Source organism: Micropterus dolomieu, linkage group LG15, assembly GCF_021292245.1.
Source record: "Micropterus dolomieu isolate WLL.071019.BEF.003 ecotype Adirondacks linkage group LG15, ASM2129224v1, whole genome shotgun sequence".
NCBI classification, from domain to species: Eukaryota; Metazoa; Chordata; class Actinopteri; order Centrarchiformes; family Centrarchidae; genus Micropterus; species Micropterus dolomieu.
Genome location: NC_060164.1, coordinates 812,918 through 834,175, shown reverse-complemented (window position 1 = coordinate 834,175; position 21,258 = coordinate 812,918). Strand labels below are relative to the sequence as shown.

General features: G+C 40.1%; 2 protein-coding genes across 2 annotated transcripts; both read right to left on the bottom strand.

Moving 5' to 3' along the window:
- Window positions 1-927: 927 nt before the first annotated feature.
- On the bottom strand, window positions 928-10,340 carry fbxo28 (F-box protein 28). Its single transcript, XM_046071043.1, has 5 exons — window positions 10,132-10,340; window positions 8,746-8,855; window positions 7,222-7,360; window positions 6,232-6,427; window positions 928-4,534 (listed from the first exon to the last, which is right to left on the bottom strand). Exons 1-5 carry the CDS (start codon window positions 10,318-10,320, stop codon window positions 4,023-4,025), a joined length of 1,146 nt encoding a protein of 381 aa, XP_045926999.1. The 5' UTR covers window positions 10,321-10,340; the 3' UTR covers window positions 928-4,022.
- A 3,482-nt stretch (window positions 10,341-13,822) lies between these two features.
- On the bottom strand, window positions 13,823-20,527 carry polr1c (RNA polymerase I and III subunit C). The gene is made up of 9 exons (XM_046069931.1): window positions 20,387-20,527; window positions 19,638-19,709; window positions 18,770-18,877; window positions 18,462-18,594; window positions 17,250-17,381; window positions 16,206-16,358; window positions 15,492-15,641; window positions 15,018-15,134; window positions 13,823-14,186 (listed from the first exon to the last, which is right to left on the bottom strand). The coding sequence occupies exons 1-9, from the start codon at window positions 20,456-20,458 to the stop codon at window positions 14,068-14,070; spliced, it is 1,056 nt and encodes a 351-aa protein (XP_045925887.1). The 5' UTR covers window positions 20,459-20,527; the 3' UTR covers window positions 13,823-14,067.
- Window positions 20,528-21,258: the final 731 nt, after the last annotated feature.

The window sequence follows — 21,258 nt, the reverse complement described above, 5'->3', positions numbered from 1 at the left end:
AGAAATGTAGAAATTTTTGCAAATTTATTAAAAAAGAAAAACTGAAATATCACATGGTCATAAGTATTCAGACCCTTTGCTCAGTATTTAGTAGAAGCACCCTTTTGATCTAATACAGCCATGAGTCATTTTGGGAAAGATGCAGTTTTTCACATCTGGATTTGGGTATCCTCTGCCATTCCTCCTTGCAGATCCTCTCCAGTTCTGTCAGGTTGGATGGTAAACGTTGGTGGACAGCCATTTTCAGGTCTCTCCAGAGATGCTCAATTGGGTTTAAGTCAGGGCTCTGGCTGGGCCATTCAAGAACAGCCACGGAGTTGTTGTGAAGCCACTCCTTTGTTATTTTAGCGGTGCGCTTAGGGTCATTGTCAAATTTCTACATTTCTGTTTTTTTCTGTCAAGATGGGGTGCTGAGTGTACATTACTGAGAAATAAAATGAACTTTTTTGATTTTTGGAAAATGGCTGCAATGAAACAAAGAGTGAAGAATTTAAAGGGGTCTGAATACTTTCCGTACCCACTGTATATACCATTGCAGTTACCTCTTTTAACCAATAAGAGCTGAATCAGAATCACTTTATTACTGTACTGGAGTACTGCTTTTTATAGCGCTTTAATTGTACAATATAATTACTTCTACTATTCTACCGCCCTCTCACTGTGTAAACTCTTACATCCATCATTTTGGACTGGTGAATTTTTCAGTCATTTTAAATTCTATGTGATGAGAAGTACCTGAATGCAACCAGCTCCCTGACAACAGCTGATGTCTGTGGCTGGTGAGGGGCACGCCACAAATTTGTGTTAACACTGTAAGGTCAACCAACTTTACCAAAGTCCAAAATATTATTTCTTTTTTGATTAGGGATGCAGAACATTGCCTGTAAAAACAGAGATCGTACTGGGTGTAAATAAAAGACGCATCAGTTAGATTGAGCTTTAATGTTTGATTTGTACATTTGTAACAGTAATTTGTGCAACAAAACCGTACAGTTAGCCCCAAGCTGGCTAACTCAAAAGATAGTTTTCTTGGGATACATACATGAAATAATTCACAATCTACACTTTAAAGTACATAAAGATTACAGTACAATTTTCTAAACTGAGACGCAGTCTCAAATTAAGCCACTAGATTACATCTTCTTGTGTTTTTTTGCCCAGTGTCATTATAATACACGCTAGGGTTCACCAAGATGTGAACTGCATTTCCAAAGTTTCTTTACCAGAAGTTCATGCCATGAGTGGTTCAGGTCATCCAATGAACAGAAAAGCTTAAAAACAAACAAAAAAAAAAAAAAAACAGAAGTGCAGCCACAATATGGGCTCACGTTAACGTAGCCTCACAAGGCAAGAGACAAGTTTGTACAGGAGAGGGGAGGAGTACTGCTGCACAGGGGAGCTAAGACAACGCTTTTTAAACAACCGCTAAGGAAACTAATGTTACTCTGAGCCATTCTGTTTATATACTTTTCCAGCACCCCTTTACTGTCACTGCAAACCAGTCATACGTTCTGGTAGTTCCCTTATACTAATTGCAACAGGCTGCTTATAAACTTAAAGTTGGTGTTATAACAGAAAAATTGAAAAGCTTTATATATTTTTTTTAAAATTTCTTTAAACAACATTTAAAGGGTCAAAAGAATATTTTCTTACTTCCTTCTGGTGGCATCCATCCATGCAGTTAGGCTCAATTCCATTCACTTTCCTTGTTGAAGAAAAAACAAAACAATCTGCATGGCACAGAGAAGTGAAAAAATACATCATTTGTGCGAAAAGACCCTTTAAATGTCTTAACGTATACAATATACTTGTTTTTTTTTTTTTCATTTTTACATCATTTCTACTTTGACTTTTGAGGACCATACAATTGTTTTCCTGTTTCCACCCATTTACAACAATTCATCTGCCTGGGAAACACCAACTTAAAACCATATTTCATCTTCATCAAGTCTTCATCAGCAGATGAGTTTGCTCAGTTTTCATGTCATGTGGGTAAAATACTCAGAAGAAGCTAGCAGGTGACTTAGGGTTAAAATATTTTTTACAAAGTATTGACTATATCACAGGTTAGGGTTAAGGTCAAGTGCACCTTGAGTTAATATTTGTGAGACTCAAGAACAATGATTTTAACTAGGAATTGTTGGTATAAACTGAAGCATGATTGTGTAACTGAATGGTATATTCCTCTGCTTTTGATAACTTAATTCTGGCAGAGAGAAGAGGAGAAATTTGAAGATGTTTTCAGGAACAGCTGTTATGTTCTTTCATAATCTGAAAATCAAGTCACGACGTTCCTGTAGTGAAATGAATGGAAATCAGTGATTGTCCCAAAAGTAGAAATAACATATTCAGAAAAATGTAACACACTTTCTGTACTCTGTATAATGTTCAGCTGTAGGTAGCTGTACATCATTGTTGTAAATAGGCTGAAATATGTAAAAACACTGTATGACCCTCAAAGGACAGATGCCAAATACTGCTTTCCCATTGGAGAGCAGTTATATCGTTTCTTTGTCCTCCTTAGCACAGCACATACAGTACATCTCATGTAAAAAGAGATCAGGTGCTTTCAGGCACACCAGAGCGAAAAATGGCCTACTCTTGCAGGAAACCTTTTAAAGAAATTATTTTCACACACCAGAGCCGTGGATTTCATTGTCACTGCTGCATTTCTGAAGATCAGAAGACAATGATATCCGTAAGGGGCTGCTGAGGCACAGTGGAAAGGAAAATCCCTTCACAAATAACATCTACTTCCATGTTCCACCCTCTGCCAGGCAGGGAAGGCAAGAGTCAACAGGTAACAGGCTGACTCATGCTGAACACTGCCTTTTTCCTTCTTTAAGACCCAATCCTTCCTTTTTACGGGGATTCAAGAACTGATCAGACAGACTTACCTGAGCAGCAATTTTGGATAGACACTATCAGTACTGGCAAGGAATATAAATTACTTATTACTTTAGATGTTTTATATTGCACTTAGCCGAAGTTAGGAAGAAGCAACTGTGAAGGAAATGAATGCTTGTGGATTTAGACTTCCTACCCATGCGACAATGGACAGGAGATCAATGATTACCAGTAACATTCAACTTCAGTTAGATTAGATTATACTAACTTGCAATTTAAGGCCTGTCATGACTGTATTTTTACAGTTTAGTTGTGTATGTTTCCAATATACAATCTCATGGTTATTTTATTTTAGAAACAGGAACTACATGAACTCACCACTTGTACAATTTACATCTGAATTTCTGTTTTGTCAAATCCAATTTTTTTCAAACACATGAGCCTCTTAGAAAAGCATCTACATTAAAAAGCTGTACAGTAATTTGAATGTGACCTTCCATAAATAGTCTTCTTAGATGCCGATGGCCAACCACCTGCCTATATTCTGATTTAGTTAAGTAGTTAAGAAGCCTTGTAAGGATAATTCTGGTGATATTCTATATTTTTTTCCAGTCAACTAATCCCATGTATGAAGCCAAACCAACAATGACTGTATCCACTAACAAAGTACTGTTTGTGGCTCACAGCCCGATATCACTTCCTCCTCTGAGCCATAGAGCTCCATTGTTGTACAGTAACTTTTAAAAACCCCTCAGTGAGCCACAATGTTCCTCCATCACCATGAATACACACACACACTGTGGTTTATATAGACTCAGTCCCACATACACCGTCCTGCTGCCCCAAATACTCTACTAGAGCACCACACGTAGATTCAGTATCCAAAGTGTCCATCTGTTTTAGGAAATTATGGAGCCTTTTTAAAAAGTAAATATCAGGGTAGGGGAGTCAGAAAGTATGGACCGATGGACTTTGTTGGTTTGGGTGTTTTCATGGGATTTGTTGAAAAGAGAACACTGGTGAAGCATACATGGATAGTCCCGACTCATCTCGCAGACAGTACAGGTGAGTGTGGGTGGGGTGGGGGGTGACGCGGGAATTGGGGATAAGGTGTGATCAGTCAGACCTCGAAACCTAAAACAAAACTCGACCAACTAAATGACACACCGAGTCTCTTATTTCTTGCTGCGCAGCCGTTTGGACTGTCGTGGAAGGTCTGAGCTCTTTCTGGTGCGTTTGAGTGATGACCCTCCCTCGCCCTCTGGCTCTCTAGGTAGAGAGGCCGCGGCAACACTGCCACTTGCCAACACAGTACCAGACGAGCTGGCAACGGTGGAAGACACTGCAGCGCCACTGGATGTGGAGGGGACAGCTGTGCTGGGCCTGGGTCCTCCCATAGCAGCGGCACTGCTGTCCATCAGTTCGCGGAGCTTGTGTTCCAGCTCGGCAAGGCGGGCGTTCTGCTCACCGATCACCTGGGTCTGTTCCAGCAGCTTCTGCTCCTGGTCCTGCAGCTGCTTCTGCTGCTCCAGCTGCTTGACACGGATTTCCTGCATCTCCCGCCGCAGTACTGTCATTGACGCCCCGTTCACCTTTACCTGCTGCTGTACCTTGGTCATCTCAGAGCGCGACGGCGTGTTCTTAGCCAGCAGGGACATGGTGGTCAGGGAGGTAGATGGACCTGCCACTGAGGGAACAGGATAGAGGGTCAGAGGTCTTCAGGATTTTACTGCTGCACTTAAAAACACCACAAAAAGAAGCAATCCTGCATGGCAAAAGTAAGAATGCAGCAGGACAGGGCCTTTTCTACTAGTGCTCCCCTTAACAGTTCTTGAATATTAGCAATGGTTAAGCATGAGGTATCTGTCTGTTTATAGATTTGCCAAGTGGAAGGAATTATTTTAGGTGTCCAGCGCTCTGTAATTAAAAGTCCTGTTCACTGTTTCATTGACTGTTAGACATAGTTAGGTGACAGATAGTTGGGCTCCTGGTTAAATCATCAATACAAAAGATGAACAACTCTATTGGTTCTTTACTAAAAAGCATGCGTCATCTGATTATTGTATCTATAAACAGACTCAACTGAGTTGCGTGCAAATGTAATATATCACAATCTACTGTATATAATAGGGCTGCACGATTTGGAGAAAAAGTCATACTGGATTATTGTGGGCAATATTGGAATTTGATTGGGGGGAAAAAATGGTATTATGAGTCTACTTGCTTGATTATCAAGGAAAATACTGACATTTTGAAATGTGTATTTCTCAACTTGAACAAAATCAAACGATAAACAATATTTATGACAACAACTAGAAAACCGATATAAAACTGACCAAGGGGAGTGTGTTGCTCTACGGAGGAGGCAGCTAGAAGGAGTAAATATTGGCACATTGGCATTGTGACTCTGGCTAAATCTACATCTGTCCACTGTACAGACTCTATCCACAAGCTGGAGGACGAACTAGTACAGTGTATTAGTACAATAATATAACATTAAATAAAGAGAATAATGTTCAGTTAATAGTAATCTGTTAGTATAACATTAATAACTATATTCATTATTATTTTAATATATACAGTTACAGCAGTTTAATTTCTGTGAGTTTTTTTTTATTTTATTTATTTAATCATTAGAAAAGGCTCAACATTAGTCTTTAATTTGTTAATGCTGACTTGTCAATAATCATATTGTTCAACATTGTAAAGTTTGCTAGTACAAACTTTTTTTTAATGTCCCGCCCTATCCAGGCTGTGATTGGTTGGTTGATGAGAAGTGACTGACAGGCAAGTCAGTTTTCTGAAAAGTTGAACATGTTGAACAACAAAAGGCTACAGCTAACTTATCACCCTTTTTGTGGTTATGTAATCACACATGACGACATAGATTAGCTTACATTTATCATGCAGCCCTAGTATACAACATAAAATTACATATACCATAGAAACAGTGTCAGGCCCATGGGGTTTATAGTATTTAGGACCATCTCCAATACCAAACTGAAAGAAAATTCATGATTTGATTTTGACAAAGTCAATACAAACTCGTGGTCAGAGCCACTCATAGTATAGGACATAACTGCTTTCGTTGTTTGTATTGAAACCAGTGTCAAATTTATGTCCAATGTATTGCGCCACGTGGTACAAGTTTTCAATTTCCAGACGTTTTAGCCATATATGCCTATATCTTTTAAATGTCAAAATAAGAATCTGGTGGTGAACAGTTAACCTCTAACTATCTAAACGGGACTGTCACTGCAAGAGCTGTCATTTTTATCACATATTGTTATTGCCTTATTGGGAGCAGATGTACTGAGAGCTGCATTATGGGAATTTGTCTTTGAACTCTAACTTTACAAGCCAGGACAAATCCGTGTCCATTACCTGGTGCAGAGCCAATGAGGCGGCCGGACAGGTCGGCCCCTGGCAGCTTCTTCTTCAGGATGGGGACAATCTTCTCATCAAAGTACTCCATGGCCATGGAGGAGATATCCCTCAACTCCTGCAGAACCTCATGAGCCCGCTGGGGGGCTCTAGTGGAGTTCACGTAACGCAGAACGCGGTAAATCTCATCTATCACCTGACGACACACATCAGCACGTGATCAGGACATTGCAAATAAAACAGGAAAACAGGAAACCAGAAAACGCTTTGGTTATGGCTGAGACAAAATTTAGATTTAGTCAAGGTCTGACAACCGCTATCGGTGAGTCCAGCTTTTTCTAAGGAATGCATGGGCAGCTAAAAAGCTGGGGTCTTTGTTTTTAAGACACCGCATACTTATGCAAATTAAAGTCAACAGACGCAGAATAATAAAAAAGGTCCACCTCCCGGGCACCGTGTATTTGTAATAACTCAAATGACTAAATCTCACTTACAGTATGTTGTGTAGTTCACTCCATTTGTCTAGACAGTAATGCTGTATTTTGAAAAAATGATACAGTATTGTGTCCATCTCTCTGCCTCAGCCCTGTGACTGACTTGGACATGTCCATGGTGTACCCCGCCTCTTTTTAAAATAAATCTTATGATGTTTTCACATAAATACTAAAAGTTGTTCTGTATGACACTGGCATACCCCTGATTCAGATAAGAGCACAGAAAATAGACCTGAAAACCCTCCCATGAGGACTTTTGAGCAAAATAACAAGGATTTCTTATATCTGATCTTCTTCCTCCTAACATCTCTTATCTATCTTCTTTAAAGCATGGGTAGAATCTGTGAGTCTGTAACTAAGACATCATGGCATAAAATAAAACTGATTAATGTGAGCTTGCTGCTGTAATGGAACGAGGCCTTTTAAAGAGGCATTTCCATTGGTCCACTGTAAGATTGCTGCTGCTGTGTTGTGGTGCAGAGGCAGCTGAGCTAACCTTTCCAGGGATGAAGCAGCAGAGGTTGGAGTCGACATATTTCATGAAGGTCATGTTGAGCAGAGAGAGGCGTGTCTCCACAGCAGCCAGGATATCAGCATGACGGGCCAATGAATGGTTTCTCCTCTCTGACTCTCGCCTAGAGGCAATTCATGACAAACACAGTGGTGAAGACGGGTTCCCAGCTTTTCAACTGAGAACTTCTATTAATAACAATGTTTTCAATCATTACGAAGTGGGCACGACAACTTCACTGATAGCTTAAGTTTTGAGAAACTGAATCTTCTTCCTGAGCTTTGTGTGCAACGGGATATGTCCATGCACTTATCAATAGTGATCAAGAGTGGCCCAAATCATGCTTTTTATCAGGTTTAATTGGGTGAGAAAAATAATGTGATGCACTGTGATTCTCTCTTTAATGATTCACACAACACATTAGTCAGTATTGAGAAGGTTCCCAAAACACTGGCAGCTGGCTCAGTAGGCTCTGGCTACATCTACATTCTGCTGTACAGTCTAACAAGGTTATTGACCGACCGTGATCCAAATCTGGGATGCCTTCTTGCCAGCCTGACCATAACAAAATGTATTTCCCATATGTTTGTTTATTTGAGGCAGCCCGCCACAATATCAACGCTGACCACTACATATTGATTTTCTATTTTTATTTTTTATTTTATTTTCTAGGCCTAACGTTACATAAAACTCGTATTTGATTGCGAAGCGACGTAGCGCATTCACGCAGCACATCCTCTCGGTTGTCCCTCTCTCTCTCTCTCACCCCCTCCCTCATGAACACAGCTGCACAAGTCTGTCCAACACAACACTGCCAATATTGGAGAACCCAGCTTAAAGAAAGTTCTTAGCAAGCATGTAAGGAGCCTAGCTAATAAGGAGAGCTAAGTTAAAGATAGAATACAGCTGGGTTTTTGAGGCTATCACGCTGTATATAAGTGGTAGTCAATATCGACTGCCAGCACGCACCCCCCCCCTGCGTCATTCTGTGGGAAACACTGCTAAACTGTGAACTGCACAAGCCACACATCCGGATTGCCAGACAGGTTATGTTCTTCACTTCTGCTCTGTGCACATTAGACGCATTTCAGCTGCGCTTTCCAGCAGTCTGTCTCATGTGTATATGATGTATGCTTCAGTTTTAACAGTACAGCTGTGCACATTTACCACATATCAGCCTTTTTTTTTTTTTTTTTTTTTTTTACACGCCTATCTGTGACCCAAAGCATTCTCTCAGGCTTTGGGTCGATTTTCTTCGGACTATTGTATGATAATGATATAATAACTAATGATCATAGTAAGAAGTAAAGAAATATATATTAGTATACATCTAATTTTGATTTGAAATATTTTAAAAATCCAATTCAAAGTGCAATCCAATCTTCCAAATGTCCCTTCAGAAATATAATGTGGGATTTTACTATGCTCATGTAATTCCACAGTGTGTGACTAAACCTCAACAGCAGGAGACATATTTTCCTGCAGAACTCGTGCTGGTGTGATACTGACCTGGGCAGCTGGGCTTTGACTTGCCTCTGGCACAGACTGTGGTAGCGCTCCACCTTCAGGAAGCCCTGATTCAGGACACGCTGGCAGATCATGTCCATGCGCTTACACACCTGGAGAACACGTACAAGAGAAAACAAGTAAACAACAGGTACTCTGTTTTATGAATATGTACTTATGTACTGGGGTGGCTGTGGCTCAAGAGGTGGCCGTTAATCGGAAGGTTGCCGGTTCAATCCCCGGCTCCTTCAGGCTGCGTATCTAATTGTCCTTGGGCAAGATACTGAACCCCGAATTGCCCCGGTGGCTGTTCCACCAGTGTGTGAATGTTAATTCACACACTGTTTCTGTTTGAGCGCTGTCAGTGTGTGTGAATGGTGAATGCAGATGTAGTGTAAAAGCGCTTTGAGTGGTCGAAAAACAGTGGTAGAGATTAGCATCTTTTTCAAAGCCACTTCAGCGGGACGACATTTGCCTACAAAGGGTTCTTACTTACCCCGGCAGTTTGGTTAAAGGACAGTACCTCTAGTATCATCACTTTTACAGTTTTCACTTATTCATTTATATTTACATTGTCCGTGGTCTTGAAGATCCCTATCCCACTGAAAAACTATTACCTCCACTGTACAGTGAACAAGTTTTCCCCATTTTCACAAGGTGCATGTGCATTCCTTGACCCACTCAGTTACCATGGGCCAAAAGAGGTCAGGGAAGAATCTCTGTCTGAAGTATCTTTAAAGGTAGTTAGGAAGTGGGCTTAGTCTGCCTGTGGGGTACCTTCGCTCTTAATCTGCCCGTGCAAAACAAGGATTAAACAAAAAGCACAGACTGAGGCTGACAATTTTGCATAGCAAAAAACTGTAAAAAAAAAAAAAAACTGCTGAAACCTGCCCTTGTATAAAGACTTAGCAAACTATGCATGTAACGTTGGCAGCATGTAGCGAAGGCACTGTTGGCAGAGCTGCAGTGAAAAGCACAGCCAGTGGGCAAACTGACCAGTTAGTGATGTCCAGCTAGCCTCACCAAAATACATATCCACAAGGAGCAGACAGTGTCTGTAGAGCAGGACTAACTATACAGGAGTAAAACATGTAAGTTCTCCCTCTCTCCTGTCAACATTCATCTTCTGGTGTGTTTGCGGTGTGTCGTGTTTTCCAGTCTCTGCTCAGCTAGGCTGTCCTGCTAATTAGATAACAGCACAACGAGCTCTGCGGCCCGTTTGTGCAATTAGACGGCTACAAACACATGAAACACAGGCTTTAAATAATATCCATGACATATTTCTACGAAGATGTTACGAAACTAGTGTCCAAAGATAAGCTGTGCATGTGGCTAGCATTAACGTTAGCTTTGTTCCCCTTCTACTGGGCTTGTTTTTGTTCTCCTTACCGAGCGCAGCAGGCTGATTTCATCGTAAGACAGAAAATTGAGAATAGTCTCAATGGCCACAATGGGCAGTCCTAACAGCGGGTTGTTCTGGTGCGGCTGGTCCGGTGGAGGGGTGGACTGTCTCGGTGACACAGCGTCCGAGTCCAAGGACCCAACACATCCATCAACTCTCTCTACGACGGCCGCCATCTTGCTTTGCCAAGGAGGAGGCGGAAGTGACGTTTAAAGGGAAGCTACCTTACCATTTTCCCCAAGTGATGTACAAGAAATTGTTGAACAAGATTGGGACAAACATCTCTAAGACTAAATTGACGCACAAACGGTCTGCGTGTTATGGAGGAAAATACTGAAGATGGATAGGAGCAAGGGGGGAAAATATTTTATATATATTCATATATTTTATTTTACAAACTTAAGGAAGTTCCTGAAATAAAACACACTCTATTTTCTCAGGTGTTCAAACTGAGAAAACAATAATTTGATTCAGGCCAGTGTTTGCTGTTTCATTTTCTAGGTCTCTAAGCTTCTGCCATGCCAGCACTTAAACAATTTATCAGAAGAAACTCTCGCCACAGCACAGCGGTACATGAACTACTAGATGTGCTGATGTTGAAATGACTTTTATAAAACAATGCCGGGTCAGTAGGAAATACAGTTGTGTTAAATCATTGTTGATTCTCCCAATAAGAGGAGTGTGTTTAAAGAAGTACATCAGTTAGTTTGGAGTTCACCCAAAGGATTGATGATTTTAAAAAGCACTGCAAAACATGGACAGGTACTAGAAAAGATGCACAGAATGATGTTGAAATAATCTGTAAGGGTTTTCTCTCCTTCAAGGACACAGTGAAATGTCTTAAAGGCCAGTCTATATGCATTAATGCACTTAATAATGATAAGTCACAGTTTATAAAGAATTTACAAAATGTCATTAATGAGGATTATTAATACCTAATAGATCAATTATAAGCCATTTATAGGAACAACTTTTTGGTGGCCAGGTTTCTTTAGCAGTTCATCATGAACTGCTAAATCATGCCTCCGAAAGGCACATTTGACCTCTGACCTTCTGTAAAAGAGCTGCAGGGCGTCTGGTCCAGAATACACTTTTTAACAACTTATTAATAGTTAAAACTTTATACTTGGATTGAGATAAGAACCCTGATTTATTTGCAGACCCTGTCTAGTGTGGTGTTTAACTGTGTGGTGATGGGCAGTTTACTGTTTTCCCTTTTATCCTTGTAACAGTGCCCGTAGGCCCAGTTGGGCCAGACGCTCTGGGAGGATAAATACCCTGGCCCTTTTGCTCTCGCTCTCTCTGATCTGGTCCCACTCCTGCCAGCAGCAGCAGCAACATGTCTTCTGTTTTGAATTACAGTATGTTTTGGTACCACTCATCAACACTCATCAAACACTCATCAAAACTTCACACTATTCACTCATCCACATTTTCACCACTGATGTCACTGACTGACACGCTTGTTTAAGTTTCTGTAATAAATATGTTTGTTTTTGGCAGTCCTCAGTCCCTCTCCATATTTCCGTCATGACTTAAGAGCCGGGTTATGACACAGATCACTTACTAAGTTTTGCTGATGGCTTATTAACTCTTTAGTAATGACTTACGGACATTTACAACTTTATTAGAAAGTGAGAAACTTATGACCTGAAATCTGACTATTACTGACCTGGCTAAGCAGCCAGAGAAATTGTTCATAAGTTGGCAACCACAAGGTTCTACTTTTGATCAGTTTAAAAGTGAAATATAAAACATTAGTAAATGATGTATTACCATTAATAAATGTATATGTTACAACTTTTAAACTTAAAGTGCGAGTTATTAGAAATTGGCACTGTGATCATTGATGGCATCCAGCACTTTGACAGTGAAACCTGGTCTGACACAGAAGTCAAGGTGAAAAAGCTGCTGTAAGAAGCTAATAACTGAACCTTGGAATATTGAGCAGGAGAGGGCTCATACATCAGGATGGTTTTTACAGTCTGCTATGAGGCCCACACCTATTACTATCAAAGTTCCTTGGTGCAAATATAGACTGGATATTCTTAGCTGAACAAAAATGTCATCATTGAAGATTTCCCAGAGTCTATCAAACTCACTGTACTGCACTCACTCTCAAAGAAACCGCCAAAAAATGATCATATCAGATCTTGGGCTTCTGGGTAATAATTTGTCACTCATATTGTGTCTCATTCATCTAGATATAGTACAAATCGGCATGGGTTGTAGCTTCCAGGCCACAAATGCTTTAAAAGATGCAATCGTTCATGTTGCAGTATGTGTTTTTACTTAGATGTATGCCTGTTATCAAGCATGAAATCAAGCATCATTGTGGGTACTGGATGTGTCTTTCCTTCAATCTGGTCATTGTCAGCATGATACCATAAAGAGTATAGAGAGACATGCTTTATATGAAAAGTGCAATGAGATAACTTCTGTTATGATTTGGCGCTAAAAAAACAACAACTGAAAAAACAAATGATTTGCAGGGCTACCACCGAGCTCAGGTCACTGTCTTTAAATATGCCAAGCATTTCTGTGCTGCAGCCAACATATACACTGATATACCAAATCTGTGATGAACAAATATCGGCAGATGTTGGCACAGCTGATATGCCAAGTGGGTTCTAAAGCAGTAAATCCAGTATAATCAGGGTTGGGAGGATTACTTTAAAAATGTAATGCAGTACAATTACAAATTACTTGTTAAAAAATGTAATCAGTAACGTAATCCAAATACCACAAAATAAAATTGATGTAACCTGATTACTTGCTTTGGATTACTTCAACACCAAATACGCAAATAAAGACGAGAGTATCAAAGATGCTTTGGCTGCTCAGTGGAATTTTACAGAAACCCTGCTGCCTTCTGGGAAGAGATACAGAAGTTTCTGCTGTCCTACTACCAGATGTTACTTGTTGCTGTAGCAAATCAGCTAACTGCTGCTATCTAGCTGCCATTACGTGTATGTGTAATCCCCGTTTTTACAAACTGTACCTGTAATCTGATTACGTCTTTTTTTCTGTACTGTAATGGAATACAGTTACTTTATTTTTGTATCCTGATTACATAACGCCGTTACATGTAATCTGTTACTCCCCAACCCTGAGCATAATACTGTACACAAAGACAGCACCAATTAAAAGGAAGAAGCTGAATGAAAGAGTAGAGAAATATCAAACACAGATGCTCCGTGCAGCAGGGCTACCTGAAAAGTTGAAAATGATGTGAATAAAATGCTAAAGCCTTTAGTCAACAGATCTCAACCCAGTTTCACCCCTATGGAAGATTTTGGAGCAGCGTGTAAGACAATGCTCTCCACCACCATCTTCATGAGACCAAATGATAGAATATAAACTGTAATCTTCATATCTTTCGCGACTTTGGTGGCTTCCTTTGAAGCTATATGTCCTTTTGTTCTGCCTGGCTGTGTTTGTTTCTTTTTGCCTGCTGTTCTTAGGTCTCTCTGGATCTCATGGAGATGTTGTGATTAAATTAAGGGGTTATATATAAAAGAGGGACTATCTTGTGAAGGAATTGTGTCCATGCCTCCAGTGTATGTTATACACTGCCATAAATATTATATTTTTATAAATAAGTGCAGTATTAGTGGTGCTTTAATGTATGAACATCTGACAGAATATTGGCAGCAGACAAAGAAGCAGCCATGTGAATATTGTTTGTGATGTTTTAATGAAATTCAGCATGTTTATTTAAGGGAAACTAAGCTCCAGTAACTCCAGAACGACATACAAAATATTAGAGACAACAGTATATACATACTTACAAGCAACCATAACAAAATCTACTTTTTGAAAATTGGTTGTGTCAATACAGCCAAGTTCCAACAGAGCGAATAGAGCTGTAGCATATTTCAGTGTCAGAGCCTCTCTGGGTCTGTGCACGCTCAGTCATTATTTCACTCCATGTCAGTAGAGTCCAGTTCATTGAGAAACCTCTGACACTTGGTCATGAGGACTTTGATGGCTTCTGTGACCAGGACATCTGGAGGCAGGATGCCAGTCGACTCCACAGTAACTGTATGAAAAAAGAGCCCATTAACTGATATACAGTATAACTAAAGTAATAAAAACTGTTGTATGGACATGCATTTACATTCCTATTTCACCACAACAGAGATTTTTTTAAAGGAACAAGCCAAAGAAATATGAAGACATTAATATTGATTTCTTCTTATCTTGTTGACGGTGAGGTTGTAGAAAACAAGTCATTTGTGGTTTTAAGAGCACCAGCTGTTATTTCAAAGAGCTATCTTACAACTAGCCACACCATTTGGGAGCAATGACTTCCTGAAGTTGCTGTTAGCATGGCAAGAAATAGTCCAGCACATAACCACCACATAAAAGATTTGTCCTTTCTACACTTTGGTCTGTGTATGGATTAAATGCAAGATGACATGTTCGTTAGTGATATTTAGAGGTGCTGGGAGGGATTTTGTTCTCTTCAGGCAGAGCCAGGCTAGCTGCTTCCCTGTTTCTAGTCTTTGTGCTAAGCAGTCTCATGGAGAGTGGTACTAATATCCTCACTTCACTCTCGGCAAAAAGGAGATTAAGTGTACTTCAAACTATTCCTTTAAGGTGACCCCTGACTGTCATTATTGTTTACATTTAAATGCTCCTTTTCGACCACTCAAAGCGCTTTTACACTACCTCGCATTCACCATTCACACACTTTCATACACTGGTGGGGTTCAGTATCTTGCCCATACTTTGACATGCAGCCTGGAGGAACCGGGTATTGAACCGTCAACCTTCCAATTAGCAGGCAACCCGCTCTGTCTCCTGAGCCACAGCCGTCTTTAAAGCAGTTTGCACTGGCATTTATAATGAACAAGGTATACGAACGTACAGATGAAATGGTCTCGCAGCCTTCCGAGTTTCACCACATTCTTCAGGTCATCATGTCGGAGGACTTCCCTGCTGCACGTGTCCAGGCGACTGTTCACTACTTTTGCGACCTTTCTCCCTGAGGTGGACAAAACAGGACAACAGATTTACAGAACGTAGAGACTCACTGCAGACTCAAAGGCTTCAACAACTCTGCTCTCTTAACATCTTTCTGTTCTTGCTTGGAGACCGTTGGTCTGTATAGCAGAAATCGATGTCATATAAACGATTAAACTAATGAGAGTTCATGATTATTGTCCTGTTGTTTTCTATAATTCCTAAGTCACTGGACCCTCCCTTAATATACTTATACTTATAATATATGTATAACTGGGCAATGTGTGGAATTAACTTTATGCATGCACGCTTGCAGAATACTGTCCTCAGACTAACACTTATTGCATTTAGTTTGTATTTAAGATTAGTTCTTTCCTACCGTTGACATCTTCCAGGTCGATCACTCCTCGTGAGAAGCAGCGCTTTAAACGCTCTGCCTTCTCTCCCTCCACCGGCTCCAGCAGGGTGATCTCTGGGAGGAGGCGGTAGCTGGCTGTGGCCACTGGAGAGAACTTAGCATGGTCCTTACCTGAACAGAGAACGGAGCACACGCTGCTATATCAGGCAGCAGAAAATGCAGACTATAAAATATAGGGGTGTTTGGACTGATTACATGCTCCAAGTACAGGTAGTGTGAAAGCTGTGTTGTAGTATGAAGTGAAAAAATTTTCCAAATGAAATTAGTTATTTAACTTTCATAGATATTTTAAAAAATTATTTTTCTGCTTTTTCCCTTTCGTTTATTGTGTTATATATCTTTTTTGTGCATTTAATAGGATTGCAAAGTGACACAACTCCCACAAAAAACCCTGAACGCTTCATTCTTACTGTGATGTAGAGACAGTGAACAGTTAAAAATTTATGTACGAAAGTAAATTTGTTACAAATTAATCTTGCTCCTGTCTAGGTCGCGAAGCCGGTTCAAGTTGTTCTGCCTGTGTTTAGCCACAGATACAAGCTGAACCAGCTATGTTTTGGATCACACTACCTTGCTTGCCAAAAATGTACTTAAAATGACCTTGTTCCTTTCCCATATTTGTACCCTCTGCACTGAGCTGGCTAGGCTCTGATCCAGACACTTAAAAGCTCCTACCAATTCCTTTGACACAGTGCATGACAATGTCCAGCTCCTGTCCCGGTCGGAGCTGAGCTATCAGGATGTCATCATGTACTGGTCCGATGCTGGAGTCTGCAAACACGTCTGCCTGGTTCCCAATGGGAACCCACTTTATGTCCCGGGAATAAACTGAGACGAGACAGCACAGAAGAGAAAACAACAATGCCATGTTAACATGAACGTTTGATTTTACACATGGATATTATTTCTTACTTAAATATCTGTGCCTTCCCTTCCCTTAACTGATTATTTTCAACTGTCACTCGTGTGTGTATGTCCTGGTCACAGGCAAGCTGCTATTTCAGGGCTTTCATATCCGAAAGTCTGCACAAAGGCTCAAACCAAAGTTAAGGTTTTGATACATTTGATACATTCGGTTAGCTTTGGTTTGGTTTCACACGCAATTAGCAAGAATGAATGAATGAATGAGGGAAGAACAGATGCATATCATTGCCACTATATTATTATTATGGCATTACTACCTGCAGCACCAACGTAACTTGAGGCTAGTTCAAATTTGCCAAATAAACTTAATCGTCGTGCGAACGTTATATCATCGCCAGCAGGAAAGGAGAAGATAGCAAGCAATCCTTCGGCACCTCCGTTTGAGGATAGACTAAAGATGAGAGTGGCAGCCTGCTTTCATAGTGGCCGTCGGTTTCAAAAGATGAGCTGTCACAGGAGATTTATAATTGTGTCCTTATTTCAGTGCATTTCTCTGTGTATTTGTTTCATTTCCGGTTTACACAGGAGCCAACGAACTTCCTTTAGATGGTCTGAAAGTCTGAACCATCCAAAAAATGCTTTCACACTAGAAACAGTTTGATCCAGAACGAGACAACCTTTTTTCGTCGGACCATATTTCGTCCGAACCGTGGTCCAGTGGTGGTTTCACAACTGTAATTTTTGTTCGGATTAAACTGAAAAGTCCGGACCAAACGAGGTAGGTGTGAAAGTCCCCTACGTCTGTATCTGCAAACAATACCAGCAGGCCTACATTTGGTGTCATCTGAGACCTACCCATGTGGTTCAGATACAGCTCTCGTGGGTCAGAGGAGTCTTTGCTGGCTCTGGGGTTCCTGCTGCATTTAATCTTCAGCTGCAGTTGAATTGTGTCTATTTCTGAACCTTCTTCCTCTGCAGACTCTTCGCCTGGAATAAACAAAGCATAACAGAATACATTAAACTCTACTGCGTTCACGGATGGGTACAAACTCAGTTTGCACCCACGAACTGTGAGGCCAGGCTTGAAAGCAATATGTATAATATTTATGCACAAGATATTAGAATTTTTCAATTTGATGGACGTCCACACATATGGCACCTTTAGTTTGGAGTTTACAGTGTAAGCATAATTTAGCTTCAATGAAGTGCAAAAGCAACAGCTTTGTTAATCTTATACCTTTAAATGTTGGCTGAGGTGGCAACAGAGATTGGTTCAGCTTTATTTTATGCCTCTAAGATGCGCTTCTTTTACCTTTCAATGTAGAGAAAAACTCTTATATTTGGGCCATCATGGCCAAAAGACTCATCTTCAAAGTGTGCTTGTCTGCCTGCTCATAACAGGAGGACACACATAACAAAAAATTGCTATTATAGAACTGGCTCTGGTGAAACATTTAAGATTTTGGGATCATTTCTAAGTGGTCTGGATAGAGGTATGGGCTGGTTGGAAAAATAAAATGTATCATGCACTGTTGATGTACATATTTTGAAAGACCTGAAATAAAATTGAAAATGACTGAGAGTATACTGTGCATTTTTACACTGAGGGATGAGTCTCCCATGAAACGACCAGCTGATCACGTAAACCTTAATGTATATTATATTAATACACGTCAAGCGTATCAATTCAAGGTAGGTTACCGCTGTTATTTATTTGATCTCTATGCATATGCTGCTCATTTTCAGGTTGGAGCTTCAGGTTGTTAACGTTGATTAGACTGAGAAAAGAAATGGGTTTCTGCATTCTCAGCTAACAAAGCTGATTACAGATTTAAACTGAATCTTTGATTTAAGGTTGTTATAAATCCTTAGTTACTTGTCAGTGTTACTCCACAGGGGATAAGAAGGGATTCAGATTTGATAGGCAGATCCAATATGGCATTATAATTGAACAAAATGCAATCCAACCCCAAACCTACTGAGATGCTGTTAGCTGACACATCAGAGTAAAATGGGAGCTTTGAGGTCTACTGTCATGTGTGTGAGTGCTTCACGGTGTTGTTTTACCAGTGTTCCTGTACTCAAACAGGCGAGGGTCAGCTTTGATGGGGATGAGGCCTAATCTGTGGGCCAGGACTTCATCCTGGACGATGGATGTGTTGTTATAGATAAACACCTTCTCTATAGCCATGGTAGGCACCTACAAGCAAAAACAATATATTTGCATAAGATGAAAAACGTCAAACTGTCTCTCTTACTTACTGTGAAGAAAAAGTAGTATATAGAACTTTCACAGGCAGAAAACTTCATCTTATGTCAACAATATGAGACGCTAATGACACAGATGGCTGAACCTGACAGAATGGGAATCCCACCTCTGCTAGTAAGATCCTTCTGACGGCGTTGGCGATGGCTGCATCTATCCCCACCATGTCAAACTCCATACTGTTCTCATCCAGATGCACTATGTCAATTCTGAAGTTCTGCAAACAGAGTAGTGTAATCATACATCGGTCATTAGTTCAAAACACTCACTGTACTTTCAACTCAGTCTGACTGAAAATAAACTGAAAGTAGTAACTTCGTTATTTCTGTATGAGTATAAGATGTGAAATAATGTTTAAGCTTGAATCAATTATATGTGAATCTTTCTACATGTTAAGTAAAAATGTAATCTAAGTTATGTGACATAAAGTGCTCTCTAACCCATGACTTCTGTTTGCTCTTGATGCAGGTGAGCTGAAATACTGGAAATATAGAAAAGGTCTGTGTCAGTCCTCCTTCTCTAGTTTGTACAGATTTTTGTTCAAATGCATCAAATACTCTTAAATAACTACATACGTTAGCTGGTTTTACAACCTGATCCTTAACCACATAAAAGTAGTTTGAAGAATAAATACTTCTTAATTAAGAATGAAGATAAAGAATAAATGTTTGAATGTAGTCGAACGTTCTCCAAACAAAGCCCATGTAGCAAAGTAAAGGTTCTGAATCTGACTCCACAGACAGAGGATCAGAAATGAGGGAGAACAAGGAGGGTAATAAGAAAAACTAGAATACTTTGGGGTTTAGAAATGGATCTTTTCCTGACAAAAGAAAACACAAACACATAGGCACATGGCAGGCGTTTCTGAAAGTGTGAGACAGCGTGAACAAATGTAAAATAATTGATTTACAGACAGATCCAATGTACTTCACGTATCGCTAACCGCCACTTTCAGATCTAAAATGACAGAAATTTACCTTTTGAAATTTCTGCATATCCCATGTGTCATCATAGCCAGGGTAGTTTCCTGGGAAATCTGTTGTGTGAACCTAAAAAAACACAAATAATCAGTCAATAAATAAGAAAAATAAGGTCCTTGGCTGCTAACAGCCAGCCTACTGCAAAATGGATTAAAAGAATCTGGTGCACAGACGCGTTTTGTTCAGATTTATTCAGAATCATTTTTAGGTTTGTGAATATGAGACACAGGAGGATGGACATCTACAGCTGGGTATTAACTTGCAATTAGTTTGTTGCTTGGAGTAAACTAAATAAATCATCATCTTGGAGTTGAACCAGCTGTCACTGAGAAACAAACAGAACTAGGTAAGTAAAGTTTCTCTTTACTATTTATTATACTGACATCCACTATGATTTCAACAGATCAAAATTATAAGTTACTAGATGAATATTTTAAAGTGATATTACAGAATGAGGTGCTTTCAGTACAGTAAGTTATTTTCAGCTCATGGTAAATTACTAAACTGTAGGCTACCATATAATCTCCAAATCCAGACAGGGATATGATAGGAATATTAGAGTAATATTATACAGGGTTTAACATGATAAACTGTGAACAAATGCTGAAGCATCAGAACGCTGCAGTTTGTGGAGGCACGGCGAGTAAAGAGATCACATGCGGGACAGTCCGGCAGCTCAGAGGGACCCTGAACGTTAAAGCTATGGAGTGATATTAACATGAAGCCACTGTTAAAAACGGACTTACATTCTTCACACCATATTCCCCCAGTATTACTCGATTCCGAATTTCTTCCACGTTCTTCATGGTCGCCGCCATCTTGCCGTGTCGTCTGCTTCGCTCCGCCCACACTTCCGCTCCGATTTTTACTAACGTTGCATCACTTCTTCTCCCCATCAAAACCAACGTCACGGTCAAATACCATACACAAATACCTAAGAGTGCATATTGCAGAGGATAGATATTAAGTCAAACTTTGAATACATGGAACAAAATGGATTCGAGGTTAGACAGATGATCACGTGGTTCAGCTGTCTCTTTTTGACTGCTGATATAGTTCATGTTTAGTTCTATAGCACATTTAAAAACAACCCTAGTGGGAGTGCTTTCCAGGTTCAGAATGCACAACAAATATAGCTACACGACAAAAACAGCAGAAAAGGTCAGTAATGTCAATGCTCAACTCTGCCTTTTTTCACCTACGTAATATTGCAAAAATCAGGAACATCCTGTCTAAAAATGATGCAGAAAAACTAGTCCATGCATTTGTTACTTCTAGGCTGGATTACTGCAGTTCCTTATTATCAGGCTGCTCGAAAAAGTCCGTTAAGACTCTTCAGCTGATCCAGAATGCTGCAGCACGTGTTCTGACAGGAACCAGGAAAAGAGATCATATTTCTCCTGTTTTAGCTTCTCTGTACTGGCTTCCAGTAAAATCCAGAATAGAATTTAAAATCATTCTTCTTACCTACAAAGCTCTTAATGGTCAGGCACCATCTTATCTTAAAGAGCTCATAGCACCTTACTACCCCACCAGAGCACTGCGCTCCCAGAATGCAGGGTTACTTGTGGTTCCTAGAGTCTCCAAAAGTAGACTAGGAGCCAGAGCGTTCAGCTAT

What these genes read in the sequence shown, in the direction of transcription:
- fbxo28 (XM_046071043.1), bottom strand. Translation starts at nt 10,320, where the DNA reads ATGGCGGCCGTCGTAGAGAGAGTTGATGGATGTGTTGGGTCCTTGGAC. An exon ending in GTCAAAGCCCAGCTGCCCAG is followed by an intron (nt 7,361 to 8,745) that starts GTCAGTATCACA and finishes AATTGCCTCTAG; the next exon opens with GCGAGAGTCAGAGAGGAGAA. An exon ending in CCTCATTGGCTCTGCACCAG is followed by an intron (nt 4,535 to 6,231) that starts GTAATGGACACG and finishes CTGTTCCCTCAG; the next exon opens with TGGCAGGTCCATCTACCTCC.
- polr1c (XM_046069931.1), bottom strand. Translation starts at nt 20,458, where the DNA reads ATGGCGGCGACCATGAAGAACGTGGAAGAAATTCGGAATCGAGTAATA. An exon ending in ATATGCAGAAATTTCAAAAG is followed by an intron (nt 18,878 to 19,637) that starts GTAAATTTCTGT and finishes CTCTGTTTGCAG; the next exon opens with AACTTCAGAATTGACATAGT. An exon ending in GTTTGAGTACAGGAACACTG is followed by an intron (nt 17,382 to 18,461) that starts GTAAAACAACAC and finishes TGTTTATTCCAG; the next exon opens with GCGAAGAGTCTGCAGAGGAA.